We start from the raw sequence: 23205 nt of genomic DNA on the forward strand, positions 1-23205 counted from the left end.
AGCAACATATCAGTAGCTGCAATTTACACAGGTTTGGGTATTTTATAGTAACTGAGTGTTCATACACTGATCAGGCATAACATTAAAACCACCTCCTTGTTTCTACACTTGCTGTCTATTTTATCAGCTCCACTTACCATATAGAAGCACTTTGTAGTTCTACAATTACTGACTGTAGTCCATCTGTTTCTCTGCATGCTTTGTTAGCCCCTTTTCATGCTGGGTGGTGGATCATTCTCAGCACTGCAGTGACACTGACATGGTGGTGTTGTGTTAGTGTGTGTTGTGCTGGTCTGAGTGGATCCCTGCTGAACTGAGAATAGTCCACCAACCAAAAACATCCAGCCAACAGCGCCCCGTGAGCAGCGTCCTGTGACCACCGATGAAGGTCTAGAAGATGACCAACTCAAACAGCAGCAATAGATGAGCGATCATCTCTGACTTTACATCTACAAGGTGGACCAACTAGGTAGGAGTGTCTAATAGAGTGGACAGTGAGTGGAGACTCCAGCAGCGCTGCTGTGTCTGATCCACTCATACCAGCACAACACACACTAACACACCACCACCATGACAGTGTCACTGCAGTGCTGAGAATGATCCACCACCTAAATAATACCTGCTCTGTGGTGGTCCTGTGGGGGTCCTGACCATTGAAGAACAGGGTGAAAGCAGGCTAAAAAGTATGTAGAGAAGCAGATGGACTACAGTCAGTAATTGTAGAACTACAAAGTGCTTCTATATGGTAAGTGGAGCTGATAAAATGGACAGTGAGTGTGGAAAAGGAGGTGGTTTTATTGTTATGGCTGATCAGTGTGTCACATGTTATCTTCTTGTCTTGATTATACGTACACATACACTGCATAGCCAAAAGTATGTGGATACCCCCCTTTTTATTAGTGGGTTTCAATGTTAGCCACACCCACTGATAACAGGTGAGTGAAATCAAACATTGGCAGTGGAGTATGTTGTACTAAAGAGTTCGGATATTATCGTTTTGACACTGTCACAGGTTGCCACCTTTCATTTACATTTTCAGCATTTAGCAGACGCTTTTATCCAAAGCGACTTACACACAATGAGCTGAACACGATGAGCAATTGAGGTTTAAGGGCCTTGCTCAGGGACCCAACAGTGGCAACTTGGTGTTGGCGGGGCTTGAACCGGCAACCTTTTGTTTACTAGTCCAGTACCTTAACCACTGAGCTATCACTGCCCTTCCATCCAATCAGCTTGTTCCATTTTTGTCCTTCTAGAGCTGCCCTAGTTGACAGAATGGTGTCAGCTGTAGCACAGTTAGTAACACAAGCTTACATAACAAAACTGTCAGCTGCTAAACACACCACCACATAAAAATAGGTCTTAGTACAACAGCCCCAAATTTCAACTGTTCATAGAGGGTGAACATGGGTCAAATTCCCATGTTTTTTTAAAATTAATTTCATTTTCATCACCACAGCTTCATCCTGGTCATGGTTGTGGTGGGTTTGGTTTTTGAGTTCAATGCAGTAACACTCTCAAAATCATTGCAGGGTCTCAGCCACCCCCTCCCCCTTCAGACATAGCCAACGTCTGTATATAGACGTCTGATTGGCCAATAGCGTTGCTGGGGATTTTTAAAAAAATTCATTTTCTCTCTTTTTTTCCTGATTTTTAGCGCATCCAATTTTTACCCAATTGCGTTATGCTTACTCTCTACTGGTGCTGACCCCCATCCTTGATTGAGGAGAGCGAACTGACACACGTCCCCTCCAATACATGGGCAGTAGCTGACTGCATTTTTTCACCTGCACCAGCTGAGTTCATATGCGAATCAGCCCTGTCCTTGGAGAGCCACACCCTGATCAGCATTATTCCTCTACTCTGTGCAGACACCATCAACCAGCCAGCAGAGGTCGCAATTGCATCATTTTATATATATATATATATATATATATATATATATATATATATATATATATATATATATACAAGGGGTTGGACAATTAAACTGAAACACCTGTCATTTTAGTGTGGGAGGTTTCATGGCTAAATTGGACCAGTCTGGTGGCCAATCTTCATTAATTGCACATTGCACCAGTAAGAGCAGAGTGTGAAGGTTCAATTAGCAGGGTAAGAGCACAGTTTTGCTCAAAATATTGCAATGCACACAACATTATGGGTGACATACCAGAGTTCAAAAGAGGACAAATTGTTGGTGCACGTCTTGCTGGCGCATCTGTGACCAAGACAGCAAGTCTTTGTTGTGTATCAAGAGCCACGGTATCCAGGGTAATGTCAGCATACCACCAAGAAGGACAAACCACATCCAACAGGATTAACTGTGGACGCAAGAGGAAGCTGTCTGAAAGGGATGTTCGGGTGCTAAACCACGGCTGCCCAAATCACGGCAGAATTAAATGTGCACCTCAACTCTCCTGTTTCCACCAGAACTGTCCGTCGGGAGCTCCACAGGGTCAATATACACGGCCGGGCTGCTATAGCCAAACCTTTGGTCACTTGTGCCAATGCCAAACGTCGGTTTCAATGGTGCAAGGAGCGCAAATCTTGGGCTGTGGACAATGTGAAACATGTATTGTTCTCTGATGAGTCCACCTTTACTGTTTTCCCCACATCCAGGAGAGTTACGGTGTGGAGAAGCCCCAAAGAAGCGTACCACCCAGACTGTTGCATGCCCAGAGTGAAGCATGGGGGTGGATCAGTGATGGTTTGGGCTGCCATATCATGGCATTCCCTTGGCCCAATACTTGTGCTAGATGGGCGCGTCACTGCCAAGGACTACCGAACCATTCTGGAGGACCATGTGCATCCAATGGTTCAAACATTGTATCCTGAAGGCGGTGCCGTGTATCAGGATGACAATGCACCAATACACACAGCAAGACTGGTGAAAGATTGGTTTGATGAACATGAAAGTGAAGTTGAACATCTCCCATGGCCTGCACAGTCACCAGATCTAAATATTATTGAGCCACTTTGGGGTGTTTTGGAGAAGCGAGTCAGGAAACGTTTTCCTCCACCAGCATCACGTAGTGACCTGGCCACTATCCTGCAAGAAGAATGGCTTAAAATCCCTCTGACCACTGTGCAGGACTTGTATATGTCATTTCCAAGACGAATTGACGCTGTATTGGCCGCAAAAGGAGGCCCTACACCATACTAATAAATTATTGTGGTCTAAAACCAGGTGTTTCAGTTTCATTGTCCAACCCCTGTATATATATATATATATATATATATATATATATATATATATATACATACAGTGGGGGAAATAAGTATTTGATCCCCTGCTGATTTTGTAAGTTTACCCCCTTACAAAGACTTGAACAGTCTATAATTTTTATGGAAGGTTTCTTTTAACAGAGAGAGACAGAATATCAACAAAAAATCCAGAAAAAAAACATTAAATAAAAGTTATAAATTAATTTGTATTTAATTAAGGGAAATAAGTATTTGATCCCCTACCAACCAGCAAGAATTCTGACCCCCACAGACCGGTTATGTGCCCATGAGGCACACAAATTAGTCCTGTCCCTGTATAAAAGACTCCTGTCACAGAATCAGTTTCTTCCATTCAAATCTCTCGACCACCATGGGCAAGACCAAAGAGCTATCAAAGGACGTCAGGGACAAGATTATAGACCTGCACAAGGCTGGAATGGGCTACAAGACCATCAGCAAGAAGCTTGGTGAGAAAGAGACCACTGTTGGTGCGATCATTCGAAAATGGAAGAAATACAAGATCACAGTCAATCACCCTCACTCTGGAGCTCCATGCAAGATCTCACCTGGTGGGGTAAGTATGATTCTGAGAAAGGTGAGGTCAGCCCAGAATTACACGGGAGGAGCTTGTCAATGATCTCAAGGGAGCTGGGAGCAGAGAAATGCTGGATATGACCCCAAGAACACCATCCCCACCGGACATTTCTTTGCCTCCAAACACGGCGAGTGGAGATGATGTCAAAGAGCTCAATTTTGGTCTCATCTGACCATATCACATTCTCCCAAGCTTTCTCTGAATCATTTAGGTGTTCATTGGCAAACTTCAGACGGGCCTGTACATGAGCCTTCTTGAGCAAAGGGACTTTGCGGGCACTGCAGGATCTCAATTCATTACGGCGAAGTGTGTTACTAATGGTTTTCTTGGTGACTGTGCTCCCAGCTCCCTTTGAGATCATTGACAAGCTCCTCCCGTGTAATTCTGGACTGACCTCACCTTTCTCAGAATCATTCTTACCCCACCAGGTGAGATCTTGCATGGAGCTCCAGAGTGAGGGTGATTGACTGTGATCTTGTATTTCTTCCATTTTCGAATGATCGCACCAACAGTGGTCTCTTTCTCACCAAGCTTCTTGCTGATGGTCTTGTAGCCCATTCCAGCCTTGTGCAGGTCTATAATCTTGTCCCTGACGTCCTTTGATAGCTCTTTGGTCTTGCCCATGGTGGTCGAGAGATTTGAACGGAAGAAACTGATTCTGTGACAGGAGTCTTTTATACAGGGACAGGACTAATTTGTGTGCCTCATGGGCACATAACCGGTCTGTGGGGGTCAGAATTCTTGCTGGTTGGTAGGGGATCAAATACTTATTTCCCTTAATTAAATACAAATTAATTAACTTTTATTTAATGTTTTTTTTCTGGATTTTTTGTTGATATTCTGTCTCTCTCTGTTAAAAGAAACCTTCCATAAAAATTATAGACTGTTCAAGTCTTTGTAAGGGGGTAAACTTACAAAATCAGCAGGGGATCAAATACTTATTTCCCCCACTGTATATATATATAATAATAATTTTTTTTTCATGCATTTTCTCCCCCTTTTCAGCGTGTCCAATTGCCCCATTGCATCATGCTTCCTCTCCACCAATGCCGATCTCTGCTCTGATTGAGGAGAATGAAGCTAACCCACGCCCCCTCTGACACGTGGTCAGTATGCCGTATGCATCTTATCACCTACACTTTGACGAGTGCAGTGCAGCTTAGCTGCGTGTATGGAGGGACACACCCTAAGAGCACTCTTTTCTCATCTCTGTGTAGGCGCCATCAATCAGTCAGCAGAGGTCGTAACTGCACCAGTCATGAGAGAGAGACCCTATCCGGCTTAGTCCCGCCCATCTGAACAACAGGCCAATCGTTGTTCATGTGGCCGCTCAGCCTCAGCCGGCAAGGCAGAGCTGAGATTCGATATGATGTATTCGAGATCCCAGCTCTGGTTTCAGCGTGTGTTTTTACAGCTGCACCACCTGAGCGGCGTAATTGCATCATTTATGAGGTCCCTATCCGGCTCCCACCCTGTATGAACAACAGCCAAACGTTGTTCATGTGGCCTCCCAGCCCAGCCGGATGGCAGAGCTGATATTCGATACGATGTATTCGAAATCCCAGCTCTGGTGTGCTAGCGTATTTTACCGCTGCACCACCTGAGCGGCCTCTGCTGGGGATTCAAACCCTGGATCCCAGTAGTAAGTGTGGTGGACATAGAAATAGTGGTCTGGGGCTTTTGCCATACATAAGTCTAAGCCCTTGGTTCCTTAATAACTACTAAAGTATGTCCCAATACTTTTGTCCATATAGTGTATGTATTTGCTGTTGGATGTCCGTGTCTTCTGTACAGTGTAGCTAAAACCACTACTTTGCTGTTTTATTCGCGATGTTTGCCAGACCCTGTGTGGATTATAGTGCTGGCCATTTCTTACCAGTGTTAAAAATGCTTGTTTTAAAGTATTTCTGAATCTTGTGTACATTTGACTGACCTAAATTGATTACTGCCTTATATAACAAAACAAAAATATCTATATACATTTGCCAAAAAAACAGATAAGGTCTCTGGAAAGCATTTAGAGACTTAACTTTAAGGCTTGCTTATGAGTCTTAGCCAACAGTAATGAATGTCCACTATTACCAGCAGTTTTAAATTTGAACAATGATCTGTTTTTCTCGTGGACTGTAGGTGCTACCATTAATTGAGCCCATTTTCTTGATGTAAATACACTGCCCATTAAAAGTTTGGGAACACCTAGTCTCAGTTAGACCTTAATAGGAGAATACACTACTGGAAAACTACACTGATCAGCCATAACAATAAAACCACCTCCTTATTTCTACATTTACTGTCCATTTTATCAGCTCCACTTACCATATAGAAGCACTTTGAAGTTCTACAATTACTAACTGTAGTCCGTCTGTTTCTCTGCATATCTTTTTAACCTGCTTTCACCCTGTTCTTCAATGGTCAGGACCCCCACAGGACCACCACAGAGCAGGTATTATTTAGGTTGTGGACCATTCTCAGCACTGCAGTGACACTGACATGGTGGTGGTGTGTTATTGTGGAGTGGATTAGACACAGCAATGCTGATGGAGTTTTTAAACACCTCACTGTCACTGCTGGACTGAGAATAGTCCACCAACCAAAAACATCCAGCCAACAGCGCCCTGTGACCACTGATGAGGGTCTAGAAGATGACCAACTCAAACAGCAGCAATAGATGAGTGATTGTCTCCGACTTTACATCTACAAAGTGGACCAACTAAGTAGGAGTGTCTAATAGACTGGACACGGTATTTAAAAACTCCAGCAGCACTGCTGTGTCTGATCCACTCACACCAGCACAACACACACTAACACACCCCCACCATGACAGTGTCACTGCAGTACTGAGAATCATCCACCATGTAAATAATACCTGCTCTGTGGTGATCCTGTGAGGGTCCTGACCATTGAAGAACAGGGTGAAAGCAGGCTAACAAAGTATGTAGAGAAACTGATGGACTACAGTCAGTAATTGTAGAACTACAAAGTGCTTCTATATGATAAGTGGAGCTGATAAAATGGACAGTTTAGAAACAAGGAGGTGGTTCTAGTGTTATGGCTGATCGGTGTATATGGGCACAAAGAGGTTGCCTGTTAAAGTCAATCATAATGACTGAAAAAGGCATTCGGAGGTCACAAAAACTGTCTATACAATTACTGACCAAGCATTAAAAAACAAATATTCTGTCTTAATAAGTAGAAAAAACAGTTGGTAAAATAATTCCAGTTGCTGTTACAAATATTTATTCATGTGATATAGTCTCTCAGAATAAAACTGACCATTAAACAATATTTAGAGAGGCTAGATGTATTCACTAGTTTTGATGGGCACTGTATATTTGAGAGTTCTGACTTACAACGACTTTTATGATTTACTTTTTATAACCTGTTTATACCACATTGTAGAACAAGTGTAGTATTTATGTTTCTGAGCTGAAGATAATTTAGTTCTCTGAAATCATGTTTTTTTTAAACACTAAATCATAATTGTCTGTTTAATAAAGGTAGTACTGGTGTAATTGTTCTTGTTTTGTTGTTATCAGTGGCACAGTGGAAGTCATATGTATTTGGAAATGATCAAATCTGACCTGACCTGACCTTTCCAAATACAACACTTTAACATGTTTTGTAAAAGAACTGAACTTGTTGAAATTATAATTGGCATTCATTTGGAACTGTACCCCCAAGCACCTGTAACTGTTTCCATGGCGGCACGGTGGCTAAGTGGGTAGCACTGTCGCCTCACAGCAAGAAGGTCCTGGGTTCGATGCCCAGGTGGGACGGTCCGGGTCCTTTCTGTGTGGAGTTTGCATGTTCTCGACGTGTCCCGTGGGTTTCCTCCCACAGTCCAAATACATGCAAGTGAGGTGAATTGGAGATACTACATTGTCCATGATTGTGTTCGATATAACCTTGTGAACTGATGAACCTTGTGTAATGAGTAACTACCTCTCCTGTCATGAATGTAACCAAAGTGTAAAAAACATGACGTTAAAATCCTAATAAAACAAAACAAACAAATAACGTTTCCACTTTTCATGATGGGCTTTCAGGGTGCCCATTCGATCAAAGAAGTACTTGTGAGGTCAGGTACTGATATTAAATAAGAAGGCCTGTAGTTAGCATTCAAATTTCAGGGGCATTAGGCCCGGTGCTCTGTGCAGGCCACTGGAGCTCCCCCAAACCAAATCTTTATGGAATTCTTATTGTGTACAGGGTAAGTCATGGTGAAAAAGATAAGGGCTTACCCCAAACTGCTCCCCTAAGTGTGGCTTAAACAACTAAACTCAAGAATTATTTGGTAGTAGTGTACTTTTATATTCAATACTATTAGAAAATAATTTTTTTCTTGGGGCGGCACAATGGCTTAGTGGGTAGCACTGTCGCCTCACAGCAAGGTCCTGGGTTTCATCCCCAGGCGGGGTGGTCCGGGTCCTTTCTGTGTGAAGTTTGCATGTTCTCCCCATGTCTTCGTGGGTGTCCTCCCACAGTCCAAAAACATGCAGTCAGGTTAATTGGAGACACTGAATTGTCCTATAGGTGAATGTGTGTGTGTGTATATATATGTGTGTCTGCCCTGCGATGGACTGGCGTCCCGTCCAGGGTGTTACTGTGTCCCTTGCGCCCATTGAAAAGCTGGGATAGGCTCCAGCGCTATTTTCAACTGTTTGTTTGTTTATTAGGATTTTAACGTCATGTTTTACACACTGGTTACATACATGACAGGAACGGTAGTTACTCATTACACAAGGTTCATCAGTTCACAAGGTTATATCAAGCACAGTCCTGGACAATTTAGTATCTCCAATTCACCTCACTTGCATGTCTTTGGACTGTGGGAGGAAACCAGAGCACCTGGAGCTTAATATTGAACACAGTCATGGACAGATTAGTATCTCCAATTCAGCTCACTTGCATGTCTTTGGACTGTGGGAGGAAACCGGAGCTCCCGGAGGAAACCCACACGGACATGGGGAAAACATGCAAACTCCACACATAAAGGACCCAGACCGCCCCACCTGGGGATCGAACCCAGGACCTTCTTGCTGTGAGGCAACGGTGCTACCCACTTAGCCACTGTGCCACCCCTTTTCAGCTCTGTAAAGAACTCAAAACTATAAGCTGAACTTGGTAGATGGTCTCATAAAACAGTAAGTCTTTCATTTTTGTTTAAATACAGCAAGAGACTCAGTGGTCTGGATAACTGGGAATGTTCATTTACCACCTGGGTGCTAGTACAGAGCTGTAACAAACTGCTTAAATTTATTAACATTGCATTTATGAAAAAATTAGGTGTCCAAACAAAAAGCCACAACTACGACTGGCTGGTGTTTTTATAGCATCAGTAAGAGTTTTAGTTTAGCCTCATCACTTAAATTCAAATTTAGAACATTTACTCCTACACACTTGTGATTTGTCAGATTTAGAACATTTACTGCATCAGAAACTAAATTACAAGGCAAAATGTCACTTTTCAAAATAAAAAAAGGTTTATTAAATCAAAAAAGAAAAAGAAAAAAAAAACAATCCAGATTGCCAGCAAATCTTTCAAATTAAACTTAAAGAAAAAAGCAGGAGACAGACAGTCTGGGAAAATACAGAAAAACAGAATATACTTTAAATCAACACAAACAACATAAAACATATTTACAAAATCGATGAGATAAAAAAAAAAAAAAAAATCAGTGCATGACAAGTAGTGAAAGCATAAAATCAGGGAGAGCTCTCACTTAAGTACTTTAAGCACGCATTACATGCTCAAACTTTTTTAAAGCAGTTTTATAATAAATGTATCTACTTCAAACCTATTTCGAAGCTTAAAGGTTGTCTCTAATTCATTTTAGAGATAAAGTGACATTTTTTCCCTTGCATATTGCACTTTGCACCAGACATCGAAAGAGCCATGTAAGTAGAGATTTTTTTCCTGTCGAAGCAAAAGTGTATACATTGCAAATTGCAAATCTAGCCATTTCTTACGTGACACAGTTTATACATTACATTCGTTGAAGGTTTACACATTTCCACTTCAGTTGCATGGTGTACAGTTTGTACATGCTCAATTGGTAGCCTAGATCAACTGCTGGCTAACAGAAATGGCTTATAACTCTTGTACAAGTAACATGAGAAATCCTTTTTGCTCCACTTCTTCAGATTTACTTGGTTTGAACTAGTAAGAATTTACAATGTCAGCTCAGTTCCTTTTCCATTAAATACATTTATACAACATAAGAGAAGCTTGAACCATTTATTCTTGTTGTTTTTACTCCGCCTAATATGACAAAAAGTCTTCACTATTATTAACTGCGATAATCATGTGTTCCCCACCTAATTTCTATCATACATACCTGCATAAACACATGCAGCCCTCTAAACATCAGCTGGCTTAACCACAGTGACACAGGAGCAGATTAAAACAGCAATACGAGCAATAAACAAAATGTTCACCCTGATTTTAATATGACAGAATTCTTTCCCCTGTCAAAACCCTTGCGCTGGAATTACGTTCGTTAGATAGCATTACATTGTAGGTATTTGTGATGCTTTAATGCAAAAACGACGTAGCAGTTTACAGTCCGTAGTTTGTGATAAGAGAATTGTAAATGTCAAATGTAAAACTATAATCAAAGCAGGACAACAAACAGACGTTTAATTACTTTCGACAAGACAACAGCTCCTTGTTTATGACTGTAGGTGGGCAGTGTAGATGTGAAAAATGAAAATGAGTAAGACTGAATAACCTATAAAGATCAAAATATTGAGCAGATATTGAATTCGGGTGCACAATTACCGTTTCTTCATTTCAATACCTGATCCAGTGTTGATACAGTACCTAAGCTAATGCCAAAATAACCCTGTAATATTTGTGTTTAAATCCTAGAAATGTTACAATTCCACTATTAGAATCATTGTATTTCAGTAATAATAAAGAAACCAGTAAGTGGTTAAATAAATCTCAATGCAGACTGAATAAAGCAACTGTGGATGCTACATACATATACAACTCTGCTTCTTTTACTGTTCATTACAGTCGGCTGATGATAATAACATGTAGAAATGCCAACCACCAGGAGCAATACAGGGTGACCACCTTTTCTAATGTCTAAACCAGCCTTTCTCAACCAGGGTGCCACAGCAGGGGCAAAGTCAAAATTTTTTACTGACGTTGATGATGTAATAAAATAAATTAGTGGCGCAGCGGGATATTCCGCTAGCGCACCAGCACCGAGTTTCTGAACTCCTCGGTTCGAAACTTGTGTTGCCACCGGTCGGCTGGGCGCCATCTGGCAGGCATAATTGGCAGTGCCTGAAGCAGATACCAATTGGCCACCGTATCTGCAGGGGTATATGTGTGGGTGGGTGAGTCTTCATACGCTGTGTAAGGACCCTGATTGGCGGAAGAGACGCCTGTGCAGAATGCAGGGGCGAGAAGAGGAGGGCTGTGCACGTGTCAGAAGAGGTGTGTAAACAATTCAGCTGTTCTAATTCATCAAAATGTCTTAATTTTTTTTTTTTCATATTGCGATGTAAGCACTGGGGTCAGCATATGACTACCAAAGGCTGATGTAAATAGCCATACTCTTCCAAAACCACACAATGCATAACACAGAAAGGCTCCAGAATCAGATAACTCTGAATCTAGGCTGTCAATTTTATCATTCAGTGGAGGCTCAGCAGTGAGGGCAGTTGTGGCTAGTAGTAAGCCTCATAAAACAGTATGATGACAGATACTTGCGATTTGGTTTATGTGTACCAGGGTTTCCTACTGATACTAAGATAACATTTAGCCCACCCCCCTCTTTTAACAACCGCTTTTAAATGTGTGTATATATATGCTGCCAACCAGAGTGATGCACAGCGTACATTTTTAATACATTTCAAACTGGGCACATTTGAGAGTTTGCAACCTTTGAGGGGTTAAGGGAATTTTCTTATTATTTACACTAGTAGGGTAAGAAGTGTAGGTTGAATGAGTACTGTAGCATATTTTTCATTAAAGAACACCACTAAAATAAGGCTCCTTGTTCACTGTGATAGGATTCTTTTAGCATGAGACCATTTCAGGAGTAAAATACATTAAGCACTCTTATTACTGCTTAAGCCCCACTTCAAGTATTCCTTATAATGCATTGAGCCATGAGCCAGTTTTATTTCCATACATGTAAGCAGCTTTTTCTCTCAAGGTGACCTTAACGGCTAAACAAAATGCTAACAGGAAATGTGATTGGTGTTTACCTTACACATTTACACAATTAGCTCGGTCATACAAGTATTACTGTGGCTATAAATGACGATAACTAATCTCGCTCTTAACTGTTACGTTTCAGTGAGTACTGTTTATTGTCCAGGTCATGATCAAACAGAAAAACAGCATTAAAGGACTGAAGCATCCAGAACAAAATGAAAAATAAACAACAAAAACAAAACCGTTCTGAAGCAAAATGGTTCTGAAAATTGCTTTTGTTGACCGAGCAACACTGCAGTGTAGTAGCAAGCCAGAAACTAAAACTGAATGGAAGCTTCAGTTCAACTTTTCTTTTCGTTGTAATTTCTCCCCCCATGACGAGCATCAGTAAAATGCTCGGAGACAAAATTCAGGCTTTCATACCCTGCAGCTTATGCAAAAGTTTATGCACATGGAGTGCGAAACCATGGAAAGCTGCAAGAAGGGCATTTACACCTTCAAGCCTGAAGAGAGGAAATGACCAAGACAGAGCCAAGATACGGAGATGATTTACAGCACTTAGCAGAGCACAGAAGATGATTTATTAGTAATGCAGCGCACATCCTTGCTTAGTATTTACTTCCCATCAAATTCATTCCAGCTTTCCATTGTTTCACTTGACTTTCTCAGTTCCACGGTGAGTGAAGCATAATATCCAGAGAATCCACTGTTGGATTTATTTGTAACTGTTCAGTTGTAATATGTTTGTTGTGCATGTCATTGGAAAGGCATTGATGCAAGTACACCATGTGACCCATGTGATAGATAGAACGGGAAACTAACGAAATGCACAACCTAACCGACATGCCTTCTCTTGCATTTGCTTTCAAGCCTCGAACATTTAGGCCAACTTCCAAGCTTTCGTTCACCATCTTCAGTTTCAGTAAAAAGTGCCTTCCACTTTAACTCTACAGCCCTACAAGCAGGATACACTTTCACACCACAGGCCAATACTTAAGATTCTGCTGACCTTTCCAAAACACCTGAATTTAATCTTGGTTTCAAGAATAATGCTAATTTCTCAAATTTAATATCAGGCTAGAAATCTGTCAGCGTCCTCCACGATGTTACGACTACCTTTCCTACTTTTCCTAGAATCAAACAATTCACTCCATCCAACCGAAATTCTTCATCTGTTTACACTCCACGAAAAATCAGTATTATAAAAAGCATCTCTGCTTCATGTTTTCTGGAGAAAACTCTGAAAGAAAAAGGAAGAAAACCTAATGCAGGAACAGCACTGACAGTCCTGTTCTCTTTTCCTTGCTAGAATCCTTTCAAAGGAAAAAAAGGGCAATTTCTTCCACCGTATATAAATATTTTTATGGTGGGGACTTGGCAACAAAAGAAAGAAGCAGGTAACGCTCCCAGACTCACTTCTTTTTGTCCTTCTGTTTCTTGTCAGGCTTCCGGCTTTGTTCAGCAGTCATGCTCTGAGGCATGACGATCACGCTACCGTCAACACCGTACTGCAGGGAATACTCTCTAGGAGAATACGGCCTGCCTTCTTCATCACGCAGCTGACTAAACACTTCCTGATAAAGGGTCTGCACCTTCTGCTTCATCTGCCTGATACAGCGCAGGAACTCCATTTTTTCTTTCAGTAGCCGGGTTTTGTCACGGCGCAGATCCTGCACACCTTGCTCCAGGTTGATGATGGTGTCCAACTTGCGTTTGCGGCAGTTCTGGGCAGCCATTTTGTTCTTGCCACGCCTGCGGATGTCACGGATGAGGGCAAGCTGGGCCTCGCTGAGATGGTGTTTGGATAAGAGCTCGTTAAACTCTTCGACGGGAAGGTTGACGATTTTTTCATTGGAAAATGGGATCTTCATAGCTCTTGCTCGACGTTCATCTCGGCTCGACTGCTTGTCCATGAAATCTCGTGGCGGCTGAATCTTGGTCGGCTGCAGCTGCTTGTCTCTGCCCTTTTTACTACCTGATCCAAACAGCTGGGGCTCCTCAGGGTATGGTGATTCCAGTGGTAGGCTGTAGGTGTGGTTGTGATTGACATTGTCCAGCTGTGGTAGGCCACGGAAATGAGAAGGATCCTGGTAGCTCATGCGGCACAGCTTGCTATACTCAGGCTGGAAGCCCCCGACAGCTCCCTCTTCTGTTTCTGCCGTGGCCACTTCGGAATCTGTGCTGTAACCCACAGCTCCTTCCTCGGAAAAAGTGGCAGAGGTTGAGGAGGATGAAGCGGCAGAGGAACAGGAGGTCTCAGAGTTGCTAGGTGAAACGGGACTGTGGCCAGAGTCCAAAGAAAGGCCGGAATCTGAGTCGAGTTCATCTTCTAACTGAGAGGCCTGAGCTTGGCTGAACCCTTCCTCCATGGCAAGGTCTAACAGGCTAATTTCATCCAGCATGGAGTCCTCCAACAGGCTACAAAAGGGATCAGGTAGCACAGATGTGGATGTTAGGTTATTGGTGCTGTTCAAAAGTGGTGGAAGAAACAGCCCAGTTAAATTTGTGACTCCATAAGTTGAGTTGATATTTGAAGAATTGCTGGAGGCAAGCCTATGCAGGGCAGGTTGATGCTCCACAGATGGATCTAATTCTGAATTAAAAAGGCTGGGGATGTCTTGGCTGCAACTTGGGAGGGACGCCTGGTGAAGGCTCACATCCTCGTTGATAAGACCGGATGGTGGAAGAGCAAAATTTACCACTGTGCCAGATTCAGTAGTATTAGCAGTATTATTTAAGTTGTTGTTTAGGATGACATTATCCGTCGTGTTATTGACATCCATGTCCTGAAATTAGGGTAAAAGATTAGAGATTAAGGGCCAATAATGTTTCTTTTTTTTTATATATATATATATTTTCTCCCTTTTTAGCGCGTCCAATTGCCCGATTGCGTCATGCTTCCGCTCCACCAATGTCGATCCCTGCTCTGATTGAGGAGAACGAAGCTAACCCACGCCCCCTCCGACACGTGGGCAGCATGCCGTATGCATCTTATCACCTACACTTTGACGAGTGCAGTGCAGCTCAGCGTTGTGTACGGACAGACACACCCTGACAGCACTCTTTTCTCATCTCTGTGCAGGCGCCATCAATCAGCCAGCAGAGGTCGTAATTGCACCAGTCATGGGAGAGATACCCCCATCCGGCTTAGTCCCGCCCAAATCTGAACAACAGGCCAATCGTTGTTCATGTGGCCGCTCAGCCTTAGCTGGCAGGCAGAGCTGAGATTTGATACGATGTATTCGAGATCCCAGCTCTGGTTCCAGGGTGTGTTTTTACCGCTGCGCCACCTGAGCGGCCCCAATAATGTTTCTTTAACTTAGTACACAATATTGAAGATTGTGCTAAAAGTACAAACCTGCAGTTCCATGATGGCCATAATGTCCTGCCACTGCTGTTCCAGGTCTACTGGTACATCAGATTGGGGCAAAGGGGCGGGCAGTGGAATCCCCTGTGATGTAGAAGGAACGCCTTCAGTTGATCCTTGCAGCTGAGGAGCTGTTTCTGTAGCCTGAAGCTACAGACAGAAAAAAAGGATTAAACATTAATAATACTAATAAAAACTACATCAGAAAAAAATAATACTGAGAGGGTGGGTTGGCTGAAGTAATAATGCTTCTTTTTCTCCCGACATTTAGCGTGTCCAACTACCCGATTGAGTCATGCTTTCTCTCCACTAATGCCGGCCCCGGCTCTGATTTGAGGAGAAGGAAGCTAACCCACGCCCCCTACGACACGTGGGCAGCAGCCGTATGCATCTTTTCACCTACACTAGACGAGATCAGCTGTGGATCAGCTCTGTGTACAGAGAGACACACCCTGATCCACACTCTTTTCCCCGCCTCTGTGCAGGCGCCATCAACCAGCCAGCAGAGGTCCTAGTTGCATCAGTTATGAGAGAGTCCCTATTCTGCTTAATGCCCCACCCCTATATGAACAACAGGCCTATCAATGTTTATGTGGCTGCTCAGCCCAGCCGGCAGGCAGAGCTGAGACTCGATACAATGTATTCGAGATCCCAGCTCTGGTGTCAGCGTGTGTTTTTACCGCTGCGCCACCTGAGCGGCCATGCTTGTCATCTTTAATTGAGTTTTTAAAGATGCTGGTACCTCTGATTCCTCGCCAAACGGGAAGGTGGCCTCTAGAAGCCGTAAGCATTCCTGCAGGGACATTGAGGTCTGTGCACCGAGGCTAGAGAGCTAGCAGGAAAAGATAATAAGGTCAAAGCCTTAGTAAGGTCAAAGTAAACGAATTACAGAGTATATTCTTACTCTTACACAGTTTACACCATGTTATCCAGAGAAATGTTCCTGCATAAATTAAGTTGGCATTTTAACTTGAAATTAAAATCTACATTAATCATTTAACATAACACATCATGTGGACTTTTTTTTAATGCATTTTCCTCCTGATTTAGTGCACTCAATTTGTCTTCCGCTGCTGAGGGATACCCGATTGTACCCGAGGAGAGCAAGTCGCTGTACACGCCTTTTCCGACACGCGCACAGCCCTCCTCTTCTTGCCCCTGCATTCTGCACAGGCGTCTCTTCCGCCAACCGGGGTCCTTACACAGCGTATGAAGACCCACCCACCCACACGTAGTCCGGCCCCCACCCTGCAGATACGGTGGCCAATTAGTATCTGCTGCAGGCACTGCCAATTGTCCCTGCCGGATGGCACCCAGCCAACTGGTGGCAACACAGAGCTTCGAACCAAGGAGTTCAGAATCTCAGCGTTAATGTGCTAGCGGAATATCCCGCTGCGCCACCTGGGCACCCTTGTGGATTCACTTTGTTTTTACATCACTCCACTTAAAAAACAGCTTCAAAAGCAGTGTAATGTAGTGAGGGTGGAATATATTTAATAAGAAACCTAAAAAACACCGTAAGCAGAACCAGTTCAGCATTCAGAAGGTAGGCACAAAGAACAAGTTAATCAAAATAAAATTAGATGCAGTCAGTATATTGAAGTTTTTCCTAATAACAATAATGTAGTAATTATTATGATAAGCAAAGTTTTATCTTTATACTGACATAAAGCAAAAAATAAATACCCACATCAATTTTATAAAAAAAAATAAATAAAAAAAATACAGAGATTCACGTGCAGAGTTTTACCATGCAGTCAGACTCCGCACTGTGATTTTAATTGGTCATTGTTTTGGCCTTTATTATTTTAACTATTTAAATTAGAGCTGTCACACGATTAAAATTTTTAATCGAGAATAATCACTATTAAAGAACCAAATTAACCGCGATTAATCGACTGCAAAAATAACTGCGCAAAATTTGAAGTTATGCACATTTTTATTGCAAGAAAATGTTTACCAATAAAAAAATTAAATAAAATTATTAAATCTAAATTATTTTCAGAAAGTCAACCATTGCCTATATAGAGTTGTTAACAGCTACCCATTTTTCAGCCAGTTATTTAAAATGACAAGTTCACATTATCCGGCAAAAGTGAGGATCTTTTCCTGTTCATAACCCTGCCACTGGAAACAGGCGCTCAGGGTACTACAATGAACCATTTCTAGATGCAACACATAAAACGTCATGTGGACCCACATCGTTAACTATGTTAAAGCGTCTACAGTCCATTGCGATCCATTTAACACCAGTGTTTGTAATGTTCCCATGACATGTACAGTTCATGGGCTTTCCATCCAAATTCATCTTAAATAAAGTTGTCTGAGCTCATTTTGCCTGTAACGCGTATGCGTGTGCGCAGATGCCTGATGAGACAAAGGCGTCTCTGACCAAAGATGATATTAAAGCGTCAATTAATAACTGTAATTTTGTCTAGTGAGGATTTCTCACTTTTTGAAAATAAAAATTATTATTTACAATACCCGATATTTCACAATATGTAGCAGCAGAAGCAGCTCAAGTAATTTGTAAATCATGACCGCAAACTGGAAAAAGACCCGTGTTTTTGCTATACAGTATAAACACAATACTGTTGTGTGAAAGCACAATGTTGCTATGTTGAAGCAGCACAAATTACTACAGTGACGTACTGTATGTTTAAAGTGGCACAAACATAGCCCAATAAAGATCGCTTGTTTAAAAATGTTATTCTTGATAAAAAAAATTTTTATCGTGATTGAAATTTTTAATTAACGACAGCCCTAATTTAAATGCATAAAAAGTTTTAAATTAAAAGCTCCAAACAAAGCCAGACTGGTGATGGCATTCTAAAGTGTAGCCATGTATAATTAAACTGATATACAGGGGTTGGACAATGAAACTGAAACACCTGTCATTTTAGTGTGGAGGTTTCATGGCTAAATTGGACCAGTCTGGTGGCCAATCTTCATTAATTGCACATTGCACCAGTAAGAGCAGAGTGTGAAGGTTCAATTAGCAGGGTAAGAGCACAGTTTTGCTCAAAATATTGCAATGCACACATTATGGGTGACATACCAGAGTTCAAAAGAGGACAAATTGTTGGTGCACGTCTTGCTGGCGCATCTGTGACCAAGACAGCAAGTCTTTGTGATGTATCAAGAGCCACGGTATCCAGGGTAATGTCAGCATACCACCAAGAAGGACAAACCACATCCAACAGGATTAACTGTGGACGCAAGAGGAAGCTGTCTGAAAGGGATGTTCGGGTGCTAATCCAGATTGTATCCAAAAAACATAAAACCACGGCTGCCCAAATCACGGCAGAATTAAATGTGCACCTCAACTCTCCTGTTTCCACCAGAACTGTCCGTCGGGAGCTCCACAGGGTCAATATACACGGCCGGGCTGCTATAGCCAAACCTTTGGTCACTCGTGCCAATGCCAAACGTCGGTTTCAATGGTGCAAGGAGCGCAAATCTTGGGCTGTGGACAATGTGAAACATGTATTGTTCTCTGATGAGTCCACCTTTACTGTTTTCCCCACATCCGGGAGAGTTACGGTGTGGAAAAGCCCCAAAGAAGCGTACCACCCAGACTGTTGCATGCCCAGAGTGAAGCATGGGGGTGGATCAGTGATGGTTTGGGCTGCCATATCATGGCATTCCCTTGGCCCAATACTTGTGCTAGATGGGCGCGTCACTGCCAAGGACTACCGAACTATTCTGGAGGACCATGTGCATCCAATGGCGGTGCCGTGTATCAGGATGACAATGCACCAATACACACAGCAAGACTGGTGAAAGATTGGTTTGATGAACATGAAAGTGAAGTTGAACATCTCCCATGGCCTGCACAGTCACCAGATCTAAATATTATTGAGCCACTTTGGGGTGTTTTGGAGAAGCGAGTCAGGAAACGTTTTCCTCCACCAGCATCACGTAGTGACCTGGCTACTATCCTGCAAGAAGAATGGCTTAAAATCCCTCTGACCACTGTGCAGGACTTGTATATGTCATTTCCAAGACGAATTGACGCTGTATTGGCCGCAAAAGGAGGCCCTACACCATACTAATAAATTATTGTGGTCTAAAACCAGGTGTTTCAGTTATTTTGTCCAACCCCTGTATAAGACGGTAAAGGGCAAAAACGTTTCTACTACACGTTGTCTTTGCTAATAAAAGCAATATTTTATTCCTGACGTTTTCTGCACTACATAAAATGTAAGTGCAGTTTTAAAACGATCTGCTGGCCCTAATGTGTTGCACAGGTTCCATTACAAAATGACTGCCTGCAGGCTGCTTTCAGTAAATTTGCTACCAGAAAGCTTACCAAGTCTTTAAATCCTAAAAAATGCTAATACTACAGCTTTGATGATGTACATTGTAGCTTATACAAACTCCACCTAAATTAAGGCCTCAGATTCAGCTAGCAACAAAAAAGCATGAATAAAGCTTATTACCTGTTCAGGTATGCTCTCTCCAGTTTCTCCATCCACAGTGGTCATGCTCTGTAGATTGATCCCATTCCTCCAGTCTTCGTCTCGTACACCTGCTTCCTCGTTCTCATCATTAGGTTTGTCTGCCTCGCCATCCTTCTGTCTGCTGCTGTAGTTAAACACTTCCCGTCCAGCCCCAAGGTCGATATCCTGCCTCCAGAGGATATCTATAAGATCTATGTCCTAAAGAAAATGTATACACGACTAACTTGAGAACTTAATATTGGGCTGTTATTAAGAAAGGAAAAATATTTTCTGATATCAACTGGGATGTGTATAATTAAAGTTAAGGTTTATTCCCATGCATATGTTTAGTAGGTCAGAACTGAATCAGCACAGTATGGACCAATAAATATGTCATATACTGAAATGCGTTGTGCTCTGGGATGTCGCAAAATCCTACTTTGTGGTAAATAAATGAACAGGTTATGAATTGACCCCCACATATGATCAGAGCCTTAAGACATGGGCAAATGACAGGCATAAATCTGGTGACCTTCATCTAATAGGCAATGTAACTGAAAAACAATAACTAAAGAAGAAAAATTTGCCTGTTTTTATTATCTGCCTTTAATGATCATAATATTATGAGCTAAAATGTGTCAGCACGGTCAGCTACTGGTGTATAATCCACTACTGAATCAACCAGATTAATATCAGGATTTCACATCAGTTATGATTCACCTCAGATATCTGCAGCTGGATTAGCTAATACTAAACAGACATGTTCAAACTTAATGACGATTAAAGCAAAACTGAAATACAAAGAGCTTCTCCTCCCAAAAAAACAGGCCAGTATGTAATTACACCGTACATCTCAATATAAATATTCAGTCATCGTCAATAAAATATATACATAATAATATATACAACCTTCCATTAAACAAATGCATTGGAAATCTACAAACATGCACCATTAACAGTGAAAGAATGCAGTAGCCACACCCTTTCAGATCACTGACAAAATACAGCTAGATTTCAGAGATGGGTTTTCTATATGATGCAGTTAAAGCCGACACTAATAAAAAGAAAATGAAATAACAACAGATTAGTAAACCATGAATGAAGTAAAGTACCTCTTTAGAAAGATCGTCAGTGCCCTCTCTGTCTCGATGTTCTTGACTGGTCTCAGGAGCCACAGCTCCCAAACTGTCCTCTCCACTAAGGCTGTAGCTAGACTCAGAAGCACTGCCGGCCCCCCTCATGGCCGAGGCTTCTGGGCTGTTCACGTCCTCCAGGCTGCTGCCATTGTCCAGAGCGATGCTGGGACTGGACTGGCCGGTTGCAGACACCACCGTTTCAGGGTCACGGTGCACCAACCAGGCACTCAGCTCAGTGCTGGGCACGCGCAGGTGATCCAGAGATCGCACCTGGTTTAGCAGCCGGCGAATGGCAAAGAAATGGTCAAGGTCCACGCTTTTCGGATGGATGCCATAGCCGTCCAGTGTGTTGCGCAGGTTGTGGAACTGTGTCGGCGTGTAGGCTGAGCTCGGGCCCAAGATGATTTCACGAAGCGGGGGCAGTTGACTGTTCAAGTAGGTGTCCACGTCCACCCGCACCCCAATGAGACTCAGGAGGATAGTGAACTGAATCAGACCCTCTGTGAAGTACTTTTTCAAGTAAAGCATTTCTTTGCAAAGGAAACAAAAATGAAAGGTAAAAACAAAAACGAAAAATACAAACAAGGGTCCAATCCTGAAACACTTGCAGTAAGTGTTTTACATAATATGCAAAATAACTGAAAACAAATGTAAAGAAATCATAACAAATAATGTTGTTTTTACATAACCATTAGCTTGTTACAAAAGGATAGTAAGAATAAAGAGAAAATAAATGAAGGTTCCTTTGTCCTCAGCAGCAAATTTTTTTGTCAGATGCTTGGATCCACCATGTAGGTTTCACTTTTAATTCTGAATCCACCAAACTGCAGAGAAAAAAAAAAAAAAAAAAAGACAATTACAAAAGGCACAGCATCCACAAATATCCAGTGCAAGTTTCATAAAGATTTTACATGTAGGTAATCTGAATCCTAATTCAAGTGCTTTTTCAAAGCTGATAGGCTGGAATCTTTCACTAATCAAAATTATATTAACAGATTTGTATTTTATTTAATGCATATAGAATTACTTCCACACCAACACAGATGGCTAGTCTCAATGCCCTGCCTGAAATATGGATGAAATAACAAGTAAAAACAATCATAACTCATGACAGAGCCACCAAGAAACACTGAGTGAAAGCCAAGGTGTCAATTGAAGCATTACAAACTCATTATTTCATTCATAACTAGGGGATCATTTACAGCAGTCAATCCTCCTACTTGTCTGTTTTAAGAAGTGGGAAAAAACTGGAGCAAAGTTAAAACCCAAGTCCCAATGATCGATACAATTTCATGCACTTGTTATGATGTGTGCCGGCATGGAAAATGCATTTATTTGCTAGTAATGTAATCATCATGAGTCATAAATAAGTAACAACAACTGTTTGTTTATTAGGATTTTAACGTCATGTTTCACACCTTGGTTACATTCATGACAGAAACGGTAGTTACTCATTACACAAGGTTCATCAGTTCACAAGGTTATATCGAACACAGTCATGGACAATTTCGTATCTCCAATTCACCTCACTTGAATGTCTTTGGACTGTGGGAGGAAACCGGGGCACCTGGAGGAAACCCACGCGGACACGGGGAGAACAAGCAAACTCCACACAGAAAGGACCAGGCCTGCCCCACCTGGGGATCGAATCCAGGACCTTCTTGCTGTGAGGCGACAGTGCTACCCACTTAGCCACCATGCCACTCAAGTAACAACAACTCAGTCTAATATAATTGTATTCACTCACAAAAACACACAGCTGTAAATGATGCTGCCATCAGGAAATATATCATTTTCATATTTGGATATAAAAGCTCTAATGTGACGTTCTTAAAAATGAACACACACAGGCACACACACACAAGCTATATTTTAACAGGTTTGATTGCACTGACACCTCGGATCTATTTTAAATATAAAAGATTTTTAAATTTGTTCAATCAGCCTTATTGGCAATTTGATAACGACCCCTGTTTTTAGTGGTTTTTAAAATTAGTATTAGCCCCAAATACATAAAGGTATAATCAGTCCAATATGCTTGTATTTACTCACAAAGACACACAGCTGTAAATGATGCTGCCATCAGGAAATACAGTGTATCACAAAAGTGAGTACACCCCTCACATTTCTGCAGATATTTAAGTATATCTTTTCATGGGACAACACTGACAAAATGACACTTTGACACAATGAAAAGTAGTCTGTGTGCAGCTTATATAACAGTGTAAATTTATTCTTCCCTCAAAATAACTCAATATACAGCC

At 41.9% G+C, this 23205-nt stretch overlaps 1 protein-coding gene across 2 annotated transcripts; it reads right to left on the reverse strand.

Moving 5' to 3' along the window:
- Window positions 1–9477: 9477 nt before the first annotated feature.
- On the reverse strand, window positions 9478–21530 carry nfe2l1b (nfe2 like bZIP transcription factor 1b). 2 transcript variants are annotated; one of them, XM_063003066.1, is made up of 5 exons: window positions 20918–21529; window positions 19806–20024; window positions 16106–16195; window positions 15355–15513; window positions 9478–14782 (listed from the first exon to the last, which is right to left on the reverse strand). In XM_063003066.1, exons 1-5 carry the CDS (start codon window positions 21467–21469, stop codon window positions 13409–13411), a joined length of 2394 nt encoding a protein of 797 aa, XP_062859136.1. In that variant the 5' UTR covers window positions 21470–21529; the 3' UTR covers window positions 9478–13408. The 2 variants fall into 2 exon arrangements, with proteins under 2 accessions (XP_062859136.1, XP_062859137.1); XM_063003067.1 differs by lacking the exon at window positions 16106–16195 and having other exon boundaries at window positions 20918–21530.
- Between the last annotated feature and the right edge of the window lie 1675 nt (window positions 21531–23205).

This window comes from Trichomycterus rosablanca, chromosome 10, assembly GCF_030014385.1.
Source record: "Trichomycterus rosablanca isolate fTriRos1 chromosome 10, fTriRos1.hap1, whole genome shotgun sequence".
NCBI lineage: Eukaryota > Metazoa > Chordata > Actinopteri > Siluriformes > Trichomycteridae > Trichomycterus > Trichomycterus rosablanca.

What these genes read in the sequence shown, in the direction of transcription:
- nfe2l1b (XM_063003066.1), bottom strand. Translation starts at nt 21,469, where the DNA reads ATGCTTTACTTGAAAAAGTACTTCACAGAGGGTCTGATTCAGTTCACT. An exon ending in CTGACGATCTTTCTAAAGAG is followed by an intron (nt 20,025 to 20,917) that starts GTACTTTACTTC and finishes CATTTTCTTTAG; the next exon opens with GACATAGATCTTATAGATAT. An exon ending in CGTTTGGCGAGGAATCAGAG is followed by an intron (nt 15,514 to 16,105) that starts GTACCAGCATCT and finishes TTCTGTCTGTAG; the next exon opens with CTTCAGGCTACAGAAACAGC.